This window comes from Malaya genurostris, chromosome 3 (assembly GCF_030247185.1).
Source record: "Malaya genurostris strain Urasoe2022 chromosome 3, Malgen_1.1, whole genome shotgun sequence".
NCBI lineage: Eukaryota > Metazoa > Arthropoda > Insecta > Diptera > Culicidae > Malaya > Malaya genurostris.
This window is the reverse complement of record NC_080572.1, coordinates 265,748,563-265,776,267: the sequence shown is the minus strand read 5'-3', so window position 1 is coordinate 265,776,267 and position 27,705 is coordinate 265,748,563. Positions and strand designations below refer to the sequence as shown.

Here is a 27,705-nt window from a genome sequence, read left to right as displayed (position 1 = left end):
GCTTCAGCTGAAATGAACAGTACAACCAGCAAACAAAGTTGGCTTCATGTAACTAAAAATACAAATATTTATTTATGAATTTTGTTGTTTTTTTCCTGTGACAAAGTAAGTAAAAATGGATAGATTATAAACCTATTGGAATTGTTTAAAATCATTGGTTTTGCCAGTAATCGAGCCTAGCAAACGTGTCCATGTAGTTCGATCCTTGGTCGCTCTTGGCCAGCCATTCAAACTCCGGATACGTCTAAATTCCCCCTCCAATTGATCGATCTACCTCTTTTTAGTACAAATTTAAAAACCGTTTTCACTGGATTACCGATTACGTGTAACTTGTCGTTCCTGTCTCTAGAGCAAACCGGTTGAATTTCCAAACACATGACTACTCATGACTGAAGAAAAACAGTTCGAGTTTTCAAACAAGCTTCTTAAAATGATAAACATTTAAAATTAACGATCAACCAATCAAATTAGTAAGCACAGAAACGGCTGACAGCCTTTAAATTCGAAATTGGAGGTATTTTGCTTCAACAAACAGTATGATTGCAGTTAATTCCACCCGGACCAGTATCAGTTTTCAATACAAACAACATTAGCATCATATCAAATTACTGTGTTGACTTTAAAATATACGTGCAAATAAAACGAAGTTGAAAAACTGACTCATTGGCTCAGAAAGCTGGTTTCACTAGGCATTAGTAGCTTGAATTGAAAATTCCTAGCTTCTGTAACATACATATCTCGCTCTCATACCAGTCGAGAAAAAAATTTCAGCTACCTAACTCGTTTCTGTTTTATATATATTTTTTTGCCAAGGCCTTTTTTTCGCAGAATCTCGAGGACGCTCACCGGCGTTATTATTATTGCAGCGCTTTTCCTACTTTATTGCGACTGCTACCAGCCAGCAGCCATTTATTCTACTAAAACGAAACCGAAGCCAGAAAACGCTAGCAACAGTATCATTTTTCCGTTTCCGTTCCCTTCCTGACACTGACGTGCGTTTCCCCAGTTTCCTTCATCCCACCGATCCCGTCTTTTCCACAAACGGGCCCAACGCCCATTCTCCCACCCCGAGATATAATCAAGCGAAATTACACGTTTCGCAAAAGGAAGCCAGTCTCACGGCTGACGGGCTGTTTCTGTTTTCGTTTGTTTAGGTTGTTTGCAAAGTTTCTGTTTCCAGTAGACTAGAAAAAAAGATCAACAAAAAATTGAATCAATTGCCGTTTGGATCCTTAGTAGTATTTAATGTTTTGAGGATATTTGGTTTAAGTGTGCGATTGGAATCTCTATCGAGGGAATCATGTTTCTACTGTAAGCATGTTTGGTTGCCTTAAATTGCCGACAGAAATCTGATACCGTATTTAATAGTGATTAGAGAGCCGTTTCACCTGCTTGTTTCGCTATAGAAGCAGTAGGAGCAGCCGAGCGTAGGCACTCAAAAGATAGGTGCCGGATTACTAGCTAAACAGTCGTTTCATTGTTATGTAAATTTTAGATCAAATCACTTCCGAAAAAAACCATTCCCAATCCGATTTATCTATCTAAATGCGCAAGTCGTTCGGTTGTCAATTTATTTTTCTCCTCGACTAAAAACTCCACGTCATATGGAGCGCCCGGATATCGTCTTATTGATATCTCCTGAAGCACATAAAAACATCACCATTCCGAAAATTAAAATGCTGTAAACGTACCGGAAAGGCCATTTATCAAACCCGCACGATGTTAATTTGTTAATGCTCTAACAGAGGGTCCTGAAGTAGGTAAGGTTTTAATCGTTCCCCGTCCGTCCTCTTCCCCTCCCACCGCTTTCCCATCCACTAGCACAAGCTTTCTCCGATCGCCGGTGAGAACACCGACAGACAGTGACAGAGGACCCTTGTCACAAAAAAAATTGAATTAATTCAAGCTAAATGCGGCATCACCGCATCATCTCGTGTGACGGCAAGCGTCGAAAGTATTTCCAGGGGGGTTTTGTGGAGAGGTTGGAGTGGGGGAATGTGGCACGTGCCTTGTCTGTCGTTCGTGCTGGGTGTGTTTCCTAGGACCCACTTAAGTGACGACAGTATCGACGTTTAAAAACAACTCTCCCGAACAAAACAGAACAGAACAGGACAGGATGGTAGAAAACTGTATTGAGTCATAGAAAATGCGCTGGGTTATTCGATGTGGAGAATGGAGCAAATGGTTTTTACCCTTTCAACCTAATTATTTTCGATGGAAATCGAATGAATTGATTTTCACTTCGAGTGGTTTCAGTTCGAGCTACTATCATGCATGCAATGAACTGTGAGTTAGTCATACATTTGCGAAAGAGTTAAAAACTTTAGCGATACTCAAATTAAAACCAATGACAGTTTTCACACGAACATATAAGAGTATGCCGAGAGAAACAAATCAAATGAATACTTAGTTCGGATTGCTAAATATTAGCGCATTTCACAAACATGACGAAAGATCCAAGTGATCTTTGCAGTGTATACTTTCACTAAAGAATAAACCTTCATTTACGATCGTAATAAATATTGTAAATAATCCCTTTTTCCATTTGACCTCGGGAAGCTGAAGACACTTCTGTAGGCACTTGTTCGGTGAATTTTCACCTTTTATAATACTGCACCATCAGATGACTGACCAAACCAAGCGTTTTTAGAAGGACTAGTAAACCTTCTCCCGCTGATTGTGGTGTCATAAGTTAAAAGTTTTATGACCAACAGCTGTAACCGGCCAACCTCGGTTTCGTTAACCTTTACCTATACAAAATAACACAAAGGAGAGCGATGAATAAAGACTGTCCCAGAAAGTATGAACGCAACCAAAAACCGATGCCATTTCGCAATGGTTCAGAATCTGTCAATTTTTATGACTGCGTCCTGTTGTTTACACTCTTCTCTAACCACTTGTGCAGTTGTTTATTCGTTTTCATTAGTTTGTTTCGAAATGCGTGGGCTTTCAGCAGAACAAAGTCGAAAAATTGTGTACAAATGGTACACAGAACGCGGACTGTCACTGAGAAAGATAGCAAAAATGGAAGGAATAAGTGAAAAAGCCGTGCAAAATGCAATCAGGAAGTTCGGTGAGGATAACCCTTTGGTGACCTTTGAGGATGAATCGAAAACGGGTCGAAAAAAAGGTCCTGCTAAACCTCAGTTGGATAAACGTATACTGAAGGCGCTCGAGCAAAAGAAGGAGGTTTCAGTTTGGGATGTGGCCAAAAAAGGGGGCACTTCGAAGTCAAATGTTCTTCATGCTAAAGAACGTTTAGATCTTCGAATCTATAAGAAGCAGAAACAACCAAAACGTAGTCCGAAACAAGAAGCATCGATCAGGCCGAGGATTCGGAAGCTGTACAATACGATTCTTGCTGGAAATTTGAGCTGCATAATCATGGACGACGAAACCTACGTGAAATTCGATTACAAATCTTTGCCGGGACCACAATATTATACGGTGCGAGAGGGGCCAGTGTTAAACCAGTCCGAGACATCGATTGAAGTCGAAAAATTTGGTAAGAAAGCTATGATCTGGCAAGCAATTTGTAGCTGCAGTAATATTTCGAAACCCTTCATCACCACTGCTTCAATGAACACCGAAATATACATCAAAGAATGTTTACAAAAATGACTTCCATGATTCGAAGCCACAAGGATGCTGTTATTTCCTGGCTAGATCTTGCTTCTTGCCACTACTCGAAATCAACGGTAGAATGGTATACTACCAAAAATGCCACCTTCGTCCCAAAAGACATGAATCCACCAGGTGCGCCAGCTAGTCTACAGTGGTTAAGTAGCAAATGTTGAGAATAATATTCTGTTGTTGTAGTCTAATATTATCAGTATATCGAAAAAAAAATTGAATATCTAACACTTATGAATTATTTACAGCGAAATCAAAGTGCGTCAATACTTTCTGAAACAGTCTTTATTTCAATCGCCGAATATTCTATGTCAGTAAAAGAAATGTCTTAACTCTGTCCCGGAATAGGCGAACACGAACGAAGCACCGTCTTCGGTGAAACAGTTTAAACCTGCGCTCTTGTCATGTAAAAATAAAACTCCTTAGCTAGGCATAATTAGATTTAACGTGATGAAATATTTCCTGATTCTGCGAAGACACCTGTAAAATTTTATCAGAATTTTCTCCACACAACGAGAACCAAGGAAACCAGCCCTAGATCACAATTCGTGTCAGTCGATTACTATTCCGATTTTCCGACCGATCTGTAAAATACTCGTTTGTAGAGGTCATCCCTAGCTCGCGCAGAACTTCATTTATGTACCATTTTTCGAAATTTCGGGAACAGAAAACAGTATGTAACGAGAAAAACAATAAAAGTCTGGCGAATACAACTGTAAAATGAATAACTACGAACAAAAAATAACGCAGAGGCGGGACTCGAGAAAGACAGTAACAGAAAACTAAGGGTTCGAGTCCCGTCTCAGTAGTATCTTTTCCGAAGGTTTTCGTTTCTTGACAGTATTCATCAAACTTTTTCCCAGCTTTTCTTCTGATTAGATATTGATAAAACCTAAAACAAGCTCAAGATGGCTTTACGTGTTAGCAAGACTGAAAACGAATCGTTAACTGATAACAGTCAGAGGGATCCAAGTCGAGCGAACTAAGCTTAAGATAATCTTAAAGTCTTAAGATCATCATCTTAACTGCTTAGGATCAACTTAAAGCTCAAGCAATGTGCCTTTAAACTTATATTATTGAATAAAAGAATAAGTAGGGAATTTTTATAAGCATAGGAAATAATTTAAAAAATGAACAAAGAAAAATCTACTTTAGCAGATGGGACAATTTGTAGTGTTCACCGTCCTTGATATTCTCTTTTATGTAAGATCTTTTAAGAATTAGCTCCGGAATCGAAAGTCAAATCCAGATTAAAAGTCCTAGATTTTTTTAAGAACTATAACACCTTTCATTTGAATCTGGGATTGTGAAAATCGGCAAAGCCTTCCCGAGAAAGTTAACTGCACTTTTTTTTTCATTTTGACATATTACCCTGTAGCACCGGAACCGGAATTCGAATTCAAATTAAATTCAATGGAAGGCTATGGGATTGTAAGACCTTTCATTTGAATCTAAATTTGTGAAAATCGGTTCAGTCATCTTTAGAAAAAATAGTGCATATTTTTGTTACATACATACACAGACAGCGCAGTTCGTCGAGCGGAATCGAATGTTATGTGACAATCAGTCAAGTCGGTTTCTACAGTGATTGCATAGCTTTTCTTTATAAACAAGGCAAAAACCTGTTTTAACCCACCTAATTGGGTAATAATGCCTTTCTCACATAACTTATATTCTCGTATATATCACTAGAGGGCTCTGTCAAAAATGTGTATTGCAATCTCAATTAAAATTTAGAATGTTTATATGGGGATAAACCAAAATAGCACACTCGATTTAATTTCCAAGCTAAGATTCAAATTAGTGGTAGCGAGGTCGGACAGCACATGAACCAAAACGATGTGACGAAGCCGCATTAGATATTTTTTCAATTTTACACATTGAACGGGAAATACTACAAACGTATGCCTGGTAGAATGGAAATGCTTTGATGTTTAAAGCTAATAAAGTCAACAAGTTTTCATGGGAACACCGTTCTCAGGTTCATGAATCAATCGTTATTCAAGAAGTACAATTGTAGGTCAACAACATAGGCGTTAACGCTGTCATTTTTTATTTTCTTTTATTTACATCAATTCCAATTACGAATCGGTGAAATGACCCTTTCGGTAAAATGACTCTTTCGGCGAAACGACCGTTGAACCGTTTTTACAAATTTATGTCGTTTGTGATTGATTCCACTCGCTCGGTGCCGGTATTTTGCGCTGAAATTTTATCAATAAAACGGTTTTGTAATGTGTGAACTGTAATTTATTCATTACTGTTGGTATTGGTTTGTACGCTTGCTGCTCGGAAAAGAAAACGGGCGAACAATAGTTGGCCGCGAATTGTCTCTAATGCCGTTTTTCATTGAGAAACACTGGTGGCGTGTATTGCTCTGGTTTTGCACTTTCGAGCAGAAATGGCAATGAAACACCGTCAAAATATTGCATTTCTGCTCGAAAGTGCAAAATCAGAGCAATCCACGCCACCAGTGTTTTCCAATGAAAACCGCCTAAAGGTTCAATTTTTCGTGCGATGCAAATCAATGAAACACTGTTAACCTATTTTGAATGCTCAACTGCACGAAAAGTGCTCCAATCGAACAAAACACTCCTCGAGTGGATTCGATGGAGAATAAAAACATTAGATTCAAATGAAAGGTCATATAGTCCCAGAGCCTGTTAAAAAATTTCATCTGGATCCGACTTCTAAATGTGGAATTATAGAATGAGATGCACACAAAATCTATTTTTTGGTTCTGGATACTCAATATTTAAAATTTCAATTCATACAAAAGTGACAATAAGAAATTTTTAAATCTAATCTTAAAACTATTCTCAATTTTTTTTCATACCAACGTCCAGTTTCCACTTCCAGAAAACACCGGAATGACAATTATAATGATTTCTCGGATATACGGACTCGCCTATTTTTCAATTTGAGATTCAAATCAAAAGCCATATAAGTCCATCAAGTGCTATTGAATTTTATCCGGATCAGAGTTTCCGGTTCCGGAATTGCAGGATAAAACATCAATAACCATCATATAAGCGACAATATTTTTTTTATAATAAAATTTTTATGTTGGCCTGCATAAAAGCTTTAGGTGACCGATCGGCTTACATTTTTGTTACTTAACAATGTTTTTTTTTTTGCTATTGGATCTCGTTGTCACCCTTTTTCGAGAGGGAGATGAGTTTCCATTTCCATCCAACGAGGATCGGGGGTCACTTTGTCCGCGGCTTATCCCATCATCCATTGCTTCATCGTCGGTGTTGTATGTGATTTCCATTTTCTTTTCGTTTTCCTTGTTGATCGTAGTCTTGGGCTCGTTGAGAGTTGTTGTAGATGCGCCTTGTTGTACATTGGTTGCAATTGCTGGTTGGTTGGAGGGTAAGATGTTAACTGCAGCTGATGTACTTCGTTCTATAGGGGTTTTTCAAGAAATATCAAGAAACCGGAAGTCGCCATCTTGGAATTCAGAACTACCTCAAACATTGTTTTCTGATATCAACTCATTAACCCCGTTCCGAAAATACCCATATTGTAAGGGTTTTCAAGAAATATTAACAAACCGAAAGTCGCCATTTTGGATTTCAGAACCACTTCAAACATCGTTTTCCGGCATCTACTCATCAATTCCGTTCCGAAAATACCCATATTGTTAGGGGTTTTAGGCAATCTCAATAAACCGGAAGCCGCCATCTTGGTTTTTGAAACGAGCCCAAACATCATTTTCTTGTACTTACTCTTCGCATCCGTTCCGAAAAAATACATATGATGCGCGGTTTCCACAATAAACACACAAAACTTTTTTTACGAAGTAAATTCCAAATAACGTAAACTTTTTTTACGAACCAAATCCCAAATAACGTAAACTTTATTTACGAACTACCTCTTTTTACGAACCCCCGTTTAGTTCGTAAATGGAGGTTTCGGTGTATTTGTATTTGTTGGTAGGAATATTTGAGCAGTACTTGTTTCTTTTCTGAGATTTTAGTTTTAAGGAACAGTTAGTCACACGAGTTTCGAATACATTTACTTATATTGGAAAATTAACAACGTATTTTCTCTCTAGTATCTATAAGTACAACTAAATATGAAACTACAAACTGAAATCAAGATGCGTATCATAGTAAAACTTTCCAGTGCATTTTTGCTTAAATTTCCACATCAACATAAACAAATGGTCTTATTGCTGCTCTTCCCAAGAATTCCTAGTGCGACGCTAAAATTGCGCCCATCACTGTAGCTCACTCACGGTCGCATCCCTCGGGCGAAAATATTTCGTCCGAAGACATTCAGTGACATTAAAATTAATATAATTCATCTGCCACCACCATCCGGAACAGCTTCTAACTGCCCAAATCTCGAGCCAGTACCTTCCTTCCCAAACCTTCGGCTTCGGTGATAACAGTCGTTACCAGCGTTAGTTACTATGTGTGTGTGTCCAATAGCAACAACGACAACGACAACAACAGCAATCACTTCCTAACGGTCGCATATCTTTCCTTGCAGGTTTGCTTCGGCTACAACAGATCTACCAGGGCCTTCGGCCAGGCAACGAAACATTCCACGTGGAAACCGTCAAGCGGATAGCCAACGTCAGCGATGCTATCGAGTTCCTGCGTACCATCGAGGAGCTGAACCGGTGGTCCAGGAAACACATCGTACTGGACTGCAGCACCGAGCTGGCCAAGGACATCGTGGTGAGCCATGTGCGTGATATTACACTCGGCAAACGGACATACCATTATCTGCTCAGTGGGCTGGTGAGTATCCGAATTATTTCCACCCAAACATTTGTTTTAAAATGTTGTTCACTTTTCGGGTCCGATCCAATATGGCGAAATTGTGGCTAGAGCTTGATACTCTGGTGGATTTTCAATGCGAGTGCATTAGCAGCAATTAGTTCAAGCATTTTTGTAACTAACCAAAGTTTCTGTTAATCACAAACATTTAAACAGCCAGATGATTTTTTGTGAGTAGACTAATAGAAGGGGATTGAGTTAGTACCTGTCACATATGGGACCATATGAAAACTAAACTTATTCTCGGGTTGCGTACCATGAATAGTTAAACAACTTTTCCATGGTCATGAAAAATACGAATCCGAACCGGTTCATAACAAACTCCAATCACGAAGGGAAAACCAAGACAGCTGCTGTCACAGAACGGCACGGCAGCTTACGTGCCAGAGACTAGTTTGAAATTCATGCAACCCGAGCACTCGGGGTTTGTCCTTTGGGGAAAATTCTGCTGACACTAGCTCTTCAGAATATGATTAGTTCCGGTAGTTCAAACCATAATGATGATGCTTTTTTTCAGTGACCGACTGTAGTAGAGTGGAATTTACTTCAAAATGAGTTTAACTTCTGAATATGAAGTACCATTTGATTAAACTAACCCGAGAAGATATAATTTTCGACAGAATTTCCTTCCAGGTCACTTTCCAATACGCAACCTTCCTCAATTATACTCAACTAGTGACCTACATTCAACGAATCGAACAACTATCGAAGCCATTATCTCTGCTGTCAAAAGTGTACTCAACTCTTCAGACTAGCAAACATCGTTAGAGTCCGTTTTCGTTGGAAAACGCACCAACAAATACTCATGCATTCTGTTGTAACACCAACTAACTAAGCCCATTCGATGCGAAATGTAGAAACGTAGCTAGCAATCCCTTTTGAAATCCTCCTCCTCGCTAGCGTTCTTGTGGTTAACCGCGTTCTAATGCTGCAGCTTGTATCCTGTCGGTCGATTCAAACCGAGCGCAAATGCAAGCACTTTCCAGGTGAGTAATTTTACTCCACCGGTTGCTCGATCGCTGCTCCACGGGAATGGTATTTAGTTATCGTTGTCCATCTTGTGGGTTTGATTCACATCACCCATAATCGAACGAACACAGTGCAATCAATTCCCAATCCTGCCTTTTCCTCGTCGTGTGTGCGGAGGAGGACGGTCGTGTAAACTCGTGTACATTCTATTCACAACATTTCGCCGGAACGTTTTAATGAACTTACCAGTGCAACAAGGTATTATCCTAATGCTAGACACGAAAAGTCGTTACCAAGCATCAGTAGATCGTTATCTTTATCACTGGTAGCATTTCAATTATTGTTAGCAAATTATACATGAATGCATTATGGATGAAGATGTCTATCTTCCATTTATTACCACTAACAGTGCTATCTTATGATACGAAATTGACAACTGAACTATGGATTATTTGGAAGAGAGTTATGAAGTTATCGTCGCAGTACTCAGTACATTTCCAATGACGAGGAGGCATGTTTGGTGTGTTGATAAGAAGTTGAAAAAGTACTGGTGAACCCAGTACTCCTGTTTCAAAAAAAAAACTTTCACCACCGAACCAACTAGCAACTGCCATCCAGTGATTGCATTTCACTAGAGTGATACATCAGCGTGTAAGTTACATGTCTACACTGGGAATGCAGCCGGTGAATAACGCAAAAAAGGAAAACGCACTTCTTCTCAGTGTCGAATAGACATAATTTGAATGTGTGCTCGTGGTTGAAAAAGCTGGTGCGAGCGAACCACATTCTCTAAATACCACACAAGTGACCATTGGCGCGTGCTGGTGAGCGAACACTTCTTTAATTTTCAAATTTTTCGAAAAGAGCGCTAGCCTTGCTTTGAAAATGTTTTTCGCTGCAAAGAAAAACGAAATTCCAACGGTAAATTGTATTTTTGCTGAATATTACCGATCAGAAATTACATTTGCTCTTCGTCACACAGAGGAGATGGACATCACTGCTACCATCAATACACTACACGGTACAGACTGTGAAACGACCAATGATTCCGGGACTGCAAACAACAATGAGAACGAAAAGAAAACTGAAACCACTCTCAACAGTACGTTTGACAAAAATGGATGATAAGATGAACCGCGAACAAAGTGCCCCTCAGTCCTCGTTGGATGAAAATGAAAGCTCATCTCTCCGAGGAAAAAAAGGTGACAACGAGATCCAATAGCAAAAATAAAATAATGAACAGAAAAATGACTTATTCGGAAACGTAAAGCTTGTACGCGATAAGGCCTGAATAAAAAAAATTTTAAATAAAAAAAAATTAAAACTAGTGAGCAAGCAAGCCGAAAAAAGAAATTGAATTTGAGCCCACATGTTGAAAATCCAACAAAAGAGTTTTTTTTCTGGTATCTTTTTGGCAACACTGTTTTGGGCAAATCACGCGTGTTTCGTGTCTTGTGTCATTGTCAAACTTGTTCAGTTTGATTAATAATTGAACCATGAATCGACTTACAACGTCTAACATTTGGTGAATGTTCAGCGACGAAGCTCAATTCTGGTTGAATGGATACGTCAACAAGCAAAATAACCGCTATCTTGAGTGAAGGCCAGCCAAAATCATTGCAAGAGCTACCAATGCATCCCAAAAGAGTCACTGTTTGGTATGGATTGAGAAGCAGTGGCAACATCAGGCCGTACTTATTCAAAACCGACGATGGACGGAACGTTACTGAGAATGGCGAGCGCTAGACATGCCTGACACGTGGTTTAAATAAGACGGTGCAACATCCCACACGACACACGAAACAATGACTAGATTGAGAGCCGCATTCGGTAAACAGTTTTTTTTTATTTAAAAGGTATATTTATTCTGGCCTATTTGCATACAAGCTTTACGTGGCCGATTGAGCCGATTTTTTAAATATTTTTTTTTTTGAGTTGGATCTCGTTGTTACCCTTTTTCTAGGGGGGGAGGAGCTTCCAATTCCCTCCTGCGAGGATTGAGGGGCACTTCGTTCGTGGTTCGTCTCGTCATCCATTGCCGTCTTTTCGTAGCTAGGTGCTGTACATTGGTTGCAATTGCTGGTTGGTTGGAGGGTAAGTTGTTAACTGCAGCTGGATGCAGGGGATGCTTCACTGTTGTTGGTGACTGTCACAGGAGTACTGGGGTTGGTGTGAAGGAAGCATCGTTGTCCTTTGGTGTGGTTGTCTCCTTGTCCAGTTTATCACATGGCTTACCGTAATGAAAAGCTTTTTGGCAATATTGACATGTGGCCATCTGATTGTCATAGGTAACAAGTGATTTGCACGGGTTTCTTGTATCTTGACCGAAAGTCACATAAAAAGGTATTAGCCTTTTCAAGCGCATGCGTAACAAACGTACGCCATTTAGAATACCGGGGAAAAAGTCCTTCCACTTTTCTTTTTCGATAGAGAAAATCTCTCCGTATTAGGACATAGATTTACGAATATAAGGATCGATGACGCTTGAGGGAATATCATGCACACACACTTCTATAGCGCTATCTTCCATATATACTGGAATGTTGTACTTAATGTTTTCGTGCTCCACATAGTGCACATTGTTATTGTCTTTTGCGAATTGAATTGCATCCAACTCTTTGTAAAACTGGATGTAAACAACATTATTCGTCTTATTGCATTGAAGTAAATACATACGTTTAATGTCAAGATGCATTTGCTCCTTAAGCAAACCTTCAAGTTCTCGTATCGAAGGTCGAATTTCGCACTGCCTGAAGTCAACAACAATTATATTCTTTCGTGTCGGCGGTAGCTTTTGTTCGTTTGGTTCACTCATTTCGAGGTCGTTCTATTGTTCACTACACAATACTGTACTTGATTTCTTCTGTCCCGAACGTAAGCGGTTTTGTTATATCGACTGACTTGGATGAGATGTGAAAGCGAACTGACGAAAATGTTTTTGATCATTTGTTCTGAAAATAGCAAAAGCAGCGTCACTGTTAACACAATAACTCCCAAACTAATGAATAGAATATCATGAAATTTTACCAGCTGTTTTCTAAGGGTTAGTATTAACTGAAAAAAGGGCACTGCTATTAAACTAGTGCCATCTATGTGTTAGGCCCGGGACTTTTCACCCCATGTGTTAACTCACTACTGCTACAAGTATTTACCACAGAAAACAGATATATAGTCTCGAATATGAACTGTATGTAAAATTAGCTTGTTCAGCTCGGCGAATACTTGCAGCTGTCACTACGATCGATACTATTTGGAGTGCAGAATTCTCATCATGACACTATTTCGGGAGTTACTTTCACTTCTCGCAAAATGTTGGTCAAAATAACGAGTTAATTTTTGTTTCGAGTCTAGATATTTCTAAAACGTGTATTTCCAAAACGTAAAACTGTTACTTCGAATAACCTTACAGAAAAATAGAAAAAATGTGTGTTCGTCTTTATGGTTTTATGTTTAAATTGGAGGGGGCGAATATTTTTTTTTATTTTATATGAATAAAGATTGCGTAACTGACGAGACTCATAATCTCTCTTAAAGAGAGTCCTTGTGTATTTCACGATTATGTTTACCCACGCGTAACAAATTCGAAAGTCATCTAACCTGAGAAGCGAAAAAAACGCATGAAAAACACATTACTGAATGGAACGTATATGTCATTCATCCTACACACAGCCATTTCTGGAGTTTCATGCAGAGATAAAGATTTATTTCCTAGAATTCAGGAACGATATATCATTTTCATGGTTAGCTTACACTGCTTTCTCGGTATATAATAAATACAATTTCTTGAAATGATCGCGTTGCAAGGACAGAAATAAAATGGTGCGGCTATTGATGTGATAGCATCAGTTACTAAAGATGAAAGATTTTAAATCTCAACAATTCTCTTTCAATAATACTGGCTCTATTTACTTCAATTGATTATGATAGATGCTGCGGCTTAAGGTCGAATATTCATGGTCTATGTTGTGAGAACACAATGATCTTACTTCATAATGCATTGAATATTTGTTTCATTTTTATTCTACTTCTATATTACATTGCGACCGTTCCTCAGCTCTACTAGCCGTAACATACAAATATTGTCCATCGGTCACATTTGATGACCTTTTCGAGTCAAATCGAAATGGAAACCGGTCCATATTGCAAATAATGGCAAGTACATTTGGCTAAAAGGCTCAAATGTGAAAAATTGTAGCTCGCAGCTTGCCAGCCAACACCATCGTTCTACTCTTTGTTCTCACTTATCAACTAAGCAGACAACGAAATCCACCATTCGCACAAAGAGATCATGAGCTGGCTATTATACCAACCGGTAGTTAACGGTAATCCACCTGCGGCTTACAAAAGCTTACAAGCAGTGCATAGTTCTAACGTGGCCTGTCAGGTACTCTCGGTTCCTCTTACTGCCGGCAAACGAGAATACACGCGCTTCTTTTGTGTCAACGGAGAAGTTGGCATTTGTTAGCGTTGAATCGGGGAAAAAGCTCCGAGACCCAGTGCATTCCACGCGCACCACATTGCAGCTCAGTCATCTGCATAATTCGTTCAAATTCATTTCATAAATTGCACCACCCACAGCAACTATCAACCACCGCCTGCCGGGCAGCAAAGTGAACCTGTAGAAAAGGCAGCAGCAGCAACAGCAGCAGCAGATCGTCCATCCTGTCTACTGCGAACTCATCCGGTTTAGCATAAAATGTATGTCCGCTGCAAGCCGCCCACAAATGCTTCCTGTGCTTTGCCCCGAGAACTGTTTTTCAATTGTGTGGTTCTGTCCCAAGGAGAAAATTCTGTGCTAGTAGAAAAATGTACTGATTTTTTGCCTCTGTCCGCTTGTACGAAACCCCCTTACCCTACCAGCCTGCAGCAACAGAAGGAATCATCAGAATCTGCGTCACGGAGCTAGGAAACATGCGAGGGTGACCTGAGGCTACCTTAAAAACGTTTTGCCTGTTCGACTCTGTTCAGTTCACTGGTTGCCAAGAAAGGAACAACTTTCCGGTCATAATCGTGAATAAAAGTGTTGTGAGTGCATGTGGGCGTGTCCGGAAGCTTCCATATTCTTCACTTCTGTCATCGTTTCCGCTATTCGGGACGGGACTCATCGGTCATAGATGTGGAGTTTGTCTGAACGCCAGCTCCGAACGTCGTCGGTTCGAGTATGTTAAATTGTCTTGCTATGCTGACTTCTGCCAAATGCCGACGGCATTCGAGGAAGCTGCTATGTATGCTTCACTAATCAGAGGAAAAGTTTGCAAGCACACTCTGTTTAATTCCATGAACTTGAGCTTCACTTTCCCCATGACATTGACATGTGTTATAAAACTTGCCAACTTTGTGCAAATCTGGGAATCGGAATGAGAAAGTCTAACCAACTGTTTTCAAGACAGGATAGTTATTGGTATGGTATCGGTATAAACATACAGTGTTATGAAAGGATAATTGTCAATCAATATGACGCTTATGAAGTATCAACTTTCAAAAGACTATGTGTAAAATTTCATGGCATTCCAATTAGTCTGAAAAATGTTATAGCTTGTTGTTTTCAAAACAATGGATTCAAAACATTTCCGAATTATCCAGACTCTGCTTAATCGAACAGATCCATTCGAGATTGGTTTGCAGAATTTAAACGTATTCGTAAACATAAAAAACTCCACAAATTGATTATACATAATCGTAAATTGAAATCACGTGAGATAGCAGAGGGCATGGAAATATCAGAAGGTAGTGTGTTTAAAATGCTGCGTTAATATTCGACTCACAGTCGATCGAATCAAACAACGTGTTGATGATTCAGAGCTGTGTTTTCCCATGCTTACAAGTAATAATTCAGAAATTTTTCGTCAATATGTGACAATGGATCAAACATGGATCCATCACAAAATTTTGACATCGATTAGATTCGGAATTGCATATTTCAGTGAAAGAAAAAAAAAACAAAATACTGTATTCATTTCTGGCAGTCGTATCTGACTGATCGTCAGCCATATTCCAACCATATTCTAGTCACCTCAGGGGTAGATAAGTCGGTATTTCAAGCTGAAGTGCAAACGTTCCATGTCTGGTGTAACAAAAGCCTTTTGAAACTAAACGTTTATAAATGTAAAGTAATCGTTTTCAGTAGGAAGCAAAACACACCAGATATCACAATTAAACTAGGCGATCAAACAGTAGAAAGATCTATCAGAGTTAGAGATCTGGTAGTAGTTTTAGATAAAAAAAATTTACTTTCATCGATCACTATAATATCATTCAGTAAAAACCATTCAAGCGAAGAGGTTGTGTTTCGATTGTACTGGCTCGTGAGTTAACGGCTGCTACCGAGACAATTCTAAGCTTCAGGTAGTTAAACTGCCCATAGCAAACGCAATATTCGGGGCGTTTCCCGACTGGAAAGCTAGCAACGAAGGCCATCCCGTTCATACGCACAGAGGTGTAGAGACACAGAGGTGCGAGAGCATAGAAGTGACGAGTCACAGAGGTGCCATCGCATAAAGGTGCGAAGACGAAGGGGTGCAAAGGCACAGAGGTGCTAAAGCAACCCAGTGCTGATCTACCAGGTACCAGAATTTGTACGCTGCGTAGGATCAAAAGAGACGGCATATATCGCGAGGTGCTACACTGCAAGCATCGCATTTGATCGCCACCAAGAGCAAAAGCACTGTACCTGGGGTCAGGTACAGCAAGTGCAGTGGTGTTCACAACGACGGCAGAGCAACTGAGATAGCAGTAAACGACAGAAGACTGCCAATTGGAAACAGCAAAAGACTGCCAATTGGAAATCGTTGGAAGAGCTTCACGTCGTTCTTCACGATAAAGGAACAGAGACATCAGCTACAAGGTAGATTTAATTTAATTTATTTTTTATTTCTTATATCTGAAATTTTACTAAACATAAGTTTTTATTTTGGTATTATTAATTTACAAAAAAAAATTAATGTAATGGATGATCTCATGGAAGATCATCCGAATCCGATTCCGGATACTAGTAAAAGTTTAAATACTCCGAGGGCTAAACATTATCCACAGGGTACCACTGGGCCATGGATAGTCTATCTTCGAAAAAAAGAAAAGATTTTAAACTTGATGCAAATTACAAAGGATTTGACATCACATTTCTCTGAAGTTAAAGAAATCTGTAAGGTTAATAGAGATAAAATTCGAGTTGTAGTTAACGACTTGAAACAGGCAAACGATATTGTAACCTGTAAATTATTTGCTATTGAATATCGAGTTTACATTCCATCGAAGGAGGTAGAAATTGACGGTGTTGTGACTGAAGCAAGTCTGACAGCAGATGATTTACTTAAAAATGGAGTTGGCCGTTTTAAAAACTCCATGCTTGAGGGAGTTAAGATACTCGAGTGCAAACAATTGTACTCAGCATCTATTGTCGATGGAAAAAAGTCTTATCGTCCCTCAGATTCGTTTCGCGTAACATTTGCCGGATCTGCATTGCCTAGCCATGTCTATATCGATAAAATTCGTCTTCCTGTTCGGCTTTTCGTACCGCATGTTATGAATTGCACGAACTGTAAAAAATTCGGACATACAGCTACTTACTGTAGTAATTAGTCCAAATGTATCAAATGTCAAGGGCCTCATAAGGATAATCTTTGCGATAAAGATGTTGAAAAATGTGTTTATTGTGGGGAAAGCCCTCATGATGATCTTTCAGTGTGCGCTGCATTTAAGCTGCGTAAAGACAAAATGAAGCTTTCTTTAAAAGCACGGTCTAAGCGCACATATGCAGAAATGCTCAAAACGGTCATACATGTCTCCCCCTCGGAAACCGAAAACGGTTTTTCAAATCTTGCGGAGCCAGAGGAATCTGACTCTGACGGAAATAGTGAAGATACCTCGTTTGTCACTCCTCAAGGGTCTGTTAAGAGGAGATTAACAAACCACAAAATACCAAAAAAGACACCTAAAATTATACCTTCAAAAAAAGATCCCCGTGTTAAAGCTAAAAAGCCAAATTTAAAACCAAAAACTGTGCCTCCTGGTTTGTCAAATTCACAAACCAATCCAGGAACTAGCTCAAGAAAAGACAATAATCCAGTGGGCTCCATTTCACATTCACCAACAGGATTACTGAAATTTTCGGAAATTGTAGAATGGATTTTCGCTGCATTCAATATTTCTGAACCTCTAAAGACCATCATAACAGCATTCCTTCCAATAGCTAGAACTTTTTTGAAACAGTTATCAGCTCAATGGCCAGCTCTTTCAGGTTTTGTATCATTTGATGGATAATTTATCATCCGCCGCAAATGATTCAATCACTGTCCTGCAGTGGAATTGTCGAAGCATCATGCCAAAACTTGATTCATTTAAAGTTTTGTTGCATAGTCAAAAATGTGATGTATTTGCTTTGTGCGAAACATGGCTTACATCAAACATAGCCTTAAATTTTAATGACTTTAACATTATACGTCTCGACAGAGACTCCCCGTATGGTGGAGTGCTTTTAGGAATTAAGAAATGTTATTCCTTTTATAGATTAAACATTCCTTCGACTTCTAGTATAGAAGTTGTTGCTTGTCAAATAAACATTAAAGGAAAGGACATTTGCATTGCTTCGGTATATATTCCTCCAAGATCACAAGTTGGACAACGACAGCTTAATGAAATTGTCGAAGCCCTCCCTGCTCCACGATTGATTCTGGGAGATTTCAATTCGCACGGAATGATGTGGGGATCCGTTTACAATGATAGCAGATCATCTCTAATATATAATATTTGCGACAATTGTAGCATGACGGTACTAAATATGGGTAGCATGACACGGATCCCAGGACCTCCTGCTCGTCCAAGTGCATTAGGTTTATCTCTTTGCTCGACTTCAATTCGACTAGATTGCACCTGGAAAGTATTTCCTGATTTACATGGTAGCGATCATTTACCAATCATCATCTCAATTAGCAGTAACAAAGGCATTGCTAATTCAGTTAATATTCCATATGATTTGACAAAAAATATTGACTGGATTAAATACCAAAGTAATATTTCAAGTGTCTTAACTTCAATGGAAGAGCTTCCCCCACTTGAAGAATATGACTTCCTCGTTTGTTCGATTCTGGAGGCCGCAGAACAAGCCCAAACCAAACGATTTCTTGGTCCATCGTCTAACAGAAGACCTCCAAATCCTTGGTGGGACAAAGAGTGCTCAGATGCTAAACACGCGAAACAAAATGCTTTCAAGACGTTTTTAAAACGAGGAGGAGGAACTCCTCAGAATTTTGAAAAATTCTTGGTTTTAGAAACCAAGTACAAGAACATACTTCGGGTTAAGAAATGCAGCTATTGGAGACATTTTGTGGAAGGTTTGTCAAGAGAAACCTCAATGAGCACTCTTTGGAATACGGCCAGACGAATGAGGAATCGTAACGTAGGAAATGAGAGTGAGGAGTACTCGAATCGATGGATATTTGATTTTGCGAGGAAAGTTTGTCCAGATTCCGTTCCTACGCATAGCATTGTTAGGGAGTCTTCTTCAAATGATGATTCCATTGATAGCCCCTTTTCAATGATGGAATTTTCCATAGCACTCATGTCTTGTAACAATAACGCTCCTGGATTGGACAGAATTAAATTCAACTTGGTGAAGAATCTGCCCGACCTCGCAAAAAGACGTTTGTTGGAATTGTTCAACAAGTTTCTTGAGCAAAATATTGTTCCACCTGACTGGAGACAAGTGAAAGTTATCGCCATTCAAAAGCCGGGGAAACCAGCTTCCAATCACAACTCATATAGACCCATTGCGATGTTGTCCTGCATCAGAAAATTGTTCGAAAAAATTATTCTACGACGTCTCGACACTTGGGTCGAGACGAACGGTTTGTTGTCAGATACTCAGTTTGGCTTCCGTAGAAATAAAGGGACGAATGATTGCCTTGCATTACTTTCGTCTGACATCCAAATTGCCTTCGCTCAAAAGCAACAAATGGCATCTGTATTTTTAGACATTAAAGGAGCATTTGATTCAGTTTCCATTGATGTTCTTTCAGACAAGCTCCACCAACATGTACTCCCAGCGGTTATAAATAATTATTTGCACAACCTTTTGTCAGAGAAACGCATGCATTTTTCACATGGCGATTTGGCAACAATCAGAATTAGCTACATGGGTCTCCCGCAAGGCTCATGCCTCAGTCCGCTCCTCTATAATTTTTACGTGAATGACATTGACAGCTGTCTAGTAACCCCATGTACACTAAGACAATTGGCAGATGATGGCGTGGTTTCAGTTACTGGATCCAAAGCTATTGATTTGCAAAAACCATTGCAAGATACCTTAGATAAATTGTCCGTTTGGGCTGTTCATCTTGGTATCGAATTCTCTGCGGAGAAAACAGAGCTGGTCGTCTTTTCAAAAAAGCATGATCCCGCGCAACTTCAGCTTCATATGATGGAAAGAATAATCGAACAGGTTTTGACTTTCAAATACCTCGGGGTGTGGTTTGATTCCAAATGCACGTGGGGAGGACACATTAGGTATCTGATAACGAAATGCCAACAAAGAGTAAATTTTCTTCGAACAATAACAGGGTCTTGGTGGGGTGCTCATCCGCAAGATCTAATAAAATTGTATCAGACAACGATACTTTCAGTGATGGAATATGGATGCGTTTGTTTTCGTTCCGCTGCAAATTCTCATATTATCAAACTTGAGCGAATTCAGTACCGTTGTTTGCGAATTGCTTTAGGCTGCATGCATTCGACACATACAATGAGTCTTGAAGTTCTGGCGGGAGTTCTTCCATTAAAAGATCGATTTTGGGAGCTTTCATCACGCCTGCTAATAAGATGTGATGTGCTGAATCCCATGGTAATTAATAATTTCGAACGACTAGTCGAGCTTCGATCTCAAACAAAATTCATGACAGTATATTTTAACCATATGTCACAGGAAATCAACCCTTCAAGATATATTCCTATCCGTGTCAGCCTCCTAAATGTACCTGACTCAACTTTATTTTTCGACACATCCATGCAGCGCGAAGTGCGTGGAATCCCGGACCACCTACGCTCTATGGAAATCCCAAAAATATTTTCAAGTAAGTTCAGGCATATTAACTCTGAGAAAATGTTTTACACGGACGGATCGCGAATGGAAGAAGCGACAGGGTTTGGTATGTTCAACAATAATGTTTCGGCCTCATTCAAGCTTCAAGAACCTGCATCTGTTTATATAGCAGAGTTAGCAGCAGTTCATTATAGCTTGAATGTAATCGTCACATTATCTCCAAACCATTATTTCCTCTTCACAGATAGTCTGAGTGCAATTGAAGCCATTCGCTCAAACGCTGCTGGCAAAAATGAACCGTTTTTCTTGGGTAAAATAAAACAGTGTCTGAACGACATATTGAATAATAATTATCTAATCACAATAGTTTGGGTTCCGGCTCATTGCTCCATTCCAGGCAATGAAAGAGCCGATATTTTAGCCAAACGTGGTGCTATTGAGGGTGAAATTTATGAGAGACCGATTGCTTTCAACGAATTCTATAGCGCGTCTCGCCAAAGAACACTTGCCAGCTGGCAAGCTTCTTGGGATAAAGATGATCTGGGTCGGTGGATGCCCTCAATTATTCCTAAAATATCGACAAAGGCATGGTTCAGGGGACTGGATGTGAGTAGAGATTTCATTCGTGTGATGTCCAGACTCATGTCCAATCACTACACGTTAGATGCACATCTCCTTCGAATTGGACTTTCCGAGACTAATCATTGTGCTTGCGGCGAAGGTTACCGCGATATTGACCATGTTGTTTGGACATGCGTGGAGTTTCGTGATGTCAGATCTCAACTAATAAATTCCTTGCGTACCCAAGGTAGACTATCCAATGTCCCAGTTCGCGACATTCTTGCTTGTCGTGACCTTCCATACATGAAACTTCTTTATCATTTCATTAAATCCATTGGAGTTCCAATTTAAATTTTATTTTATGTTAGACTGTTTTCTCTTCCATGAGTTCAACCAATAGCCAACTATAGGATATTGAATATAAGTGGTGAACTGATACAAACAATCCTGAAATAGTTATAAGATCATGTACAAAATAAATGTATTTTATTTAATGTAATTTAAAATAGCAACTCGCTTGATAAAAACAGTGTTTAGATTAACTAATGAGTACCAACATACTAATATGATATTCGAAATGTATTAGGTTTAAACTACTATGTATTGTGGATGCCACGGCGAAGAAAAACTTATGTATATTGCCTATGAAATAAACGTATTTATGAAAAAAAAATCACTATAATACGATAATGAGCAAAACTAATAACATGCTTGCATTTGTAAAACGCTTCAGATATAATTTTCGCAATCCTTACACGATTAAAACATTGTATATTGCTCTCAAGGCAACATCGATAAGATTTTTAATAAGAATATTAAATATTCCATCATTACCAGGAGCTTTCATGTTTTCAAGTTTCCAATTAATTTATTTAATGTCATCTAAAGTCGTCTCAGTAATGTCATCTTGTAACTATACTTAAGTTGAAATATGATCTTATTTCAGTGAGACTTCATTTCCAATAGGACTCACAACTTTCAAATAAAAATTGTGGACAATCCCGAACTGCTGGGCAAGTTTTTAAGCTTTTTCGCCATTTGTAAGAATTATTTGATTTCCTTCCTTGAGAGCAGGAATTGGTTTCTGATGTTCCTTAAGAATCTTAGAAAGTTTCCAGAAAGGTTTAGAATATGGTTTAATTTGTTTAACTTCTTTCGTGAAATTTTCATTTCGCAAAAGAGTAAACCTATGTCTAATTTCTTTTTATGAATCCTGGGCTATGCTTTTTATAGCAGGATCACGAGAACTTTGATATTGTCGTCGATGAATATTCTTCAAACGAATGAGCAGTTGAGGACTAACATCGATGATAGGAGAATTTAATTTAGTTTAAGTTTTGGGATCTGAAAGCTTCGATAATGTAATGATTCAAATTATCAATTTCAATGTGAGATTTGTATTGAAACCAATTAGCTCTATGATAGTTGAAAATAAAACTTATTGGATTAATTATAGCATCATTAGAAATTCTAAATGTTACAAGAACATGGTTTTAGTCAAAGCATGCATGAGTATTTAATAAGGCACACTGCTTTAGCTCTAAGATGCCGAGGGCAACTTTTATCTATTATAACCAGATCAATTGTAGAAAAGTTTCTCACGGAAGAGAAACAAGTTGGACTACTGGGATAAAGAACTGAAAACTATCCAGCTTCAGTCGAATATAAAATTATTGCCCAATCCGTTTTTTTTATCCACAATTCCACTGAACATGCTTTGCAATTAGCTCTATTATAACGAAAAATTTATTCCGATATTTTATAAGTTTTTGCAAATCGCCTTTAGAGAAATTTTGGTGCTCATCAGTGCATTGGAATGACAAATATACTCCAGCAACAAAATAGATTCCATGAATGGTTTCTATTTCGATTCCTAAGCTTTCGATACCTTAAGTTCTGAAAGAAGGTAAAATTCGATGATTGCTTTGACGTTGAACAAAAAGGACAACATTCATTATTCATTTCAGTAAACCTAATAGATAAACCACAAAACGTGGATTGCTTTTCAATTTGACATTTGGTTTAGGAAATGTTTCGGTCACAATCGAGATCGAGCATTCCAATTTATGATGTTTAAATAATTATTTACCATCATTTCTAAATTTCAAATTCATGATAATATTATTTGCAAATTGCCACCCAACTTGAAATGCTTCAAAAAGTGATGAAGTCGAATTCATTCGGATGACCATTTGAAAAAGTTGTTCTTGTAGGTAGAACATTTTATTTTCCGTTATGTCGCCCAAATCGACTTCTTTTAAAGGGGCGCATGGCATTGAAGGATTACGGGTAGGTAGTTTGTCTACCTGTCACGCTAGCGTAGCTGTCATTAAAAGAGAACTAATTGGAAGGCGTTCATGTTTTTTGTTTGTTTACATTAGAAAATTTGAGTGCATTGAAAGACTTAGGTGTGGCATTTGGGTCGTTTATTTGATTTTCGGGTATGTTCTGTGAATTTAAAGTTGTTGATTTGACTTGTTGTTGTCTCAGTGTCGTCAAATAATTGGATTTATGATTTCCATCACAATCCGAACATGAAAATTTATCAGTCGTTTAATTTGTTAAACAGACGCTCTTTTTTCATAAGTATCACTAGGGAAGGGGTTCTAAGTTCTAAGTTCTAAGTTCTAAGTTCTAAGTTCTAAGTTCTAAGTTCTAAGTTCTAAGTTCTAAGTTCTAAGTTCTAAGTTCTAAGTTCTAAGTTCTAAGTTCTAAGTTCTAAGTTCTAAGTTCTAAGTTCTAAGTTCTAAGTTCTAAGTTCTAAGTTCTAAGTTCTAAGTGCTAAGTTCTAAGTTCTAAGTTCTAAGTTCCAAGTTTTAAGTTCAAAAAATCAGTGTCTGTATTAACGATCTTCTGTTCTTTTACATTATTTGTCTCCATTGTTCTTGAAAAGAAAACACTTTTAATTCCACGTGGACACAGTTGAGGGGCAGTTAGTTCACTGATCACATCTTCGTATAATTCGTAACATATCAAAGCGCAAATGTAACGCCCTCTGACCATTCCACGTTACAGGGAAAACTATCTTGCACTCTTTTACGTTCGGAAGCAAGCCATTATACGGACACTTTTATGGCACTATTACATTACTCAGCCTGGACATGCTTGTTTTCAGACCTGCTTTCAATTCAAACGACCAGTTTTCCAAGAAATGTAAATATTTATACCGAAGAAATAATGCGTGTTTGTTACATTTTACCATACATAATCTAAAGCTTTCTACTACTCTACATTCGCTCTACTGTAGTATAAAGCTCTACAAAAAAACTAAAGCATCCACCAGCATAAAACTCGTTCTCGGTATTTTCCAACAGCCCAACTACCTGCGAGATAACTGCTCACCTCACATTTCATCGGACAAGTAAAATTGAGCCGGTGTTGAAATAAAATCCTGTAAAACCAGCAACTGGCTACTGAACCGTCCATTACGTTCATGGCTTGAGCATAGAACCGGGATCGCACGGACGCATAAAGACCGACAAACTAAATAATAATGATGTACTCTAATTAAAATATAGAACATGAATTGCCGTAGCTGGCAACACTACAGGCAAGTGCCGGGTTGCTTTCGATAACGAATGCGGCATAACCGACCGACCGGCTGCCGGAGGTGGATAGTGTTGTTTTTTAATTGAACAAAACAAGCAAACCACTCTGACGGTCCGACGGCCAAAGCGGGTAATTTTATACCCATCTCTTGCTGCCGGGGTAGAGATGTTTCTTGTTGGAAATAAATGGTTGAACTATGTTAGATTATGCTTGATCCTGTACAGCGTACTCGCAGTATATCAAGGCTTACATGAAACGGTTGCATCTCTGAAGTAATCAGTTCCGCCTGGGGAAGCACCTTACGGCGATTCAGTTTTCCGCATTTGTTGAAACGTGAAACATTTCCAGAAGAAGATCAAATCCAGTTACGAAAACTGAATTGGTCCTGGAATGGTCCCTTTTATTGAACTTAATTTACTGAATTTTACACGAAACTGAAAACTGAAAACTGAAAACTGAAAACTGAAAACTGAAAACTGAAAACTGAAAACTGAAAACTGAAAACTGAAAACTGAAAACTGAAAACTGAAAACTGAAAACTGAAAACTGAAAACTGAAAACTGAAAACTGAAAACTGAAAACTGAAAACTGAAAACTGAAAACTGAAAACTGAAAACTGAAAACTGAAAACTGAAAACTGAAAACTGAAAACTGAAAACTGAAAACTGAAAACTGAAAACTGAAAACTGAAAACTGAAAACTGAAAACTGAAAACTGAAAACTGAAAACTGAAAACTGAAAACTGAAAACTGAAAACTGAAAACTGAAAACTGAAAACTGAAAACTGAAAACTGAAAACTGAAAACTGAAAACTGAAAACTGAAAACTGAAAACTGAAAACTGAAAACTGAAAACTGAAAACTGAAAACTGAAAACTGAAAACTGAAAACTGAAAACTGAAAACTGAAAACTGAAAACTGAAAACTGAAAACTGAAAACTGAAAACTGAAAACTGAAAACTGAAAACTGAAAACTGAAAACTGAAAACTGAAAACTGAAAACTGAAAACTGAAAACTGAAAACTGAAAACTGAAAACTGAAAACTGAAAACTGAAAACTGAAAACTGAAAACTGAAAACTGAAAACTGAAAACTGAAAACTGAAAACTGAAAACTGAAAACTGAAAACTGAAAACTGAAAACTGAAAACTGAAAACTGAAAACTGAAAACTGAAAACTGAAAACTGAAAACTGAAAACTGAAAACTGAAAACTGAAAACTGAAAACTGAAAACTGAAAACTGAAAACTGAAAACTGAAAACTGAAAACTGAAAACTGAAAACTGAAAACTGAAAACTGAAAACTGAAAACTGAAAACTGAAAACTGAAAACTGAAAACTGAAAACTGAAAACTGAAAACTGAAAACTGAAAACTGAAAACTGAAAACTGAAAACTGAAAACTGAAAACTGAAAACTGAAAACTGAAAACTGAAAACTGAAAACTGAAAACTGAAAACTGAAAACTGAAAACTGAAAACTGAAAACTGAAAACTGAAAACTGAAAACTGAAAACTGAAAACTGAAAACTGAAAACTGAAAACTGAAAACTGAAAACTGAAAACTGAAAACTGAAAACTGAAAACTGAAAACTGAAAACTGAAAACTGAAAACTGAAAACTGAAAACTGAAAACTGAAAACTGAAAACTGAAAACTGAAAACTGAAAACTGAAAACTGAAAACTGAAAACTGAAAACTGAAAACTGAAAACTGAAAACTGAAAACTGAAAACTGAAAACTGAAAACTGAAAACTGAAAACTGAAAACTGAAAACTGAAAACTGAAAACTGAAAACTGAAAACTGAAAACTGAAAACTGAGAACTGAAAACTGAAAACTGAAAACTGAAAACTGAAAACTGAAAACTGAAAACTGAGAACTGAAAACTGAAAACTGAAAACTGAAAACTGAAAACTGAAAACTGAAAACTGAAAACTGAAACTAAGAACAAGAAAGTTCTAAGTTTCAAGTTACAAGTTACAAGTTCCAAGCTTCAAATTTCAAGTCTAACTTCCAGCTTTTAACTTCCAATTTTTCAATTCTAACTCCCAACATACTTCAAATTTCAAACTCCAGGCTTCAAACTTGAAGGTTAGTGTTTGAAGCAAAATACTGATGTATGGCAGCTAGAAACAGTCTATAAATATCGCCACACTTTAGCTTGGGTGGTAATTACCCACAACAATTGACAAGAAACCGAATTGATACCTTAGTTAAGGGTATGCATTTGTTCCGGTTCACAGTTTGGGTCAAATCTTCGACATTTGAGACATTCCTGTATTTATTTCTCAGCTTATTTCCTATATACTCATTTCTTTCTTTTTGTCATTTGCCTCTCCTATGATATTCCAAAGTTCACTTCGTATATAAATAAAAGGTTTTCGATCGATTAAAGCTCAGAACTGCTTGATGGGTTCATGTTTTTTGGTAAAAAAAAATCAGAATAAAACATACACTATTCTTGTGTGATTTTGGGATAGTGTCATGAAGCCAAATTTCACTAAAACAACATAAACATAAAGAGTTTCCGCCTTATAATGACAGCATGTTTGTTTGGGACACTGAATTAAAAATCAGTAAATTCAACCAATATTTTAGCATTGTATAGGAGCAATTTTCAACGATAACATTTATTTTTACGATTTAATTATTTTAGTTTGTTTGACGTAAAGCTGCCAAAACTAATATAAGTTTTTTGCAATGACTGAGTGGAAACATGATGTTCGAAGATGTTATGGTATAAGTGACGTAATCGACAAAACGCGTTGTTTTCTTACCGCCCAATTTTCTCAGAGACGGGTTGAACCAATTTTCACAGGTTCATCTTAAAGCTAATATTGAGCCATTGATAAAGTTCGAAGATGAAATGGCTGTGACTTCTGTTTCCGGAGAAATAATGGTATAAGTGTCGTAACCAACTAAACGAGCTTTTTCTACCCGCTCAATTTTCTCGTGATAGCTGAAGTTCAACAAAGTTAGGCTCGTTTGGAAACTACTACAAACTCATTAAACAAGTTTGCAGCTCAGTTCAAATGGCTGTCACTTACGGATCCGGTGCTATAAAGGCACAAATGACGTAAACTCTAAAACTCAATACCGCTCAATTCCCTTGTATGTGGATTAACCGATATAAATAATTTTAGGCGTTCGAGACTAAAGTTGGGCTGTGGG

General features: G+C 38.0%; 1 protein-coding gene across 2 annotated transcripts in view; it reads left to right on the top strand.

The window, feature by feature from the left end:
* Window positions 1-27,705, top strand: part of LOC131436946 (glutamate receptor 1-like) — a 392,781-nt gene that overhangs the window by 316,889 nt on the left and 48,187 nt on the right. For both annotated transcript variants that reach the window (XM_058605949.1, XM_058605948.1), the window contains exon 4: window positions 8,134-8,387. In XM_058605949.1, the coding sequence (XP_058461932.1) occupies window positions 8,134-8,387 (254 nt within the window). The remainder of the gene's footprint in view (window positions 1-8,133; window positions 8,388-27,705) is intronic.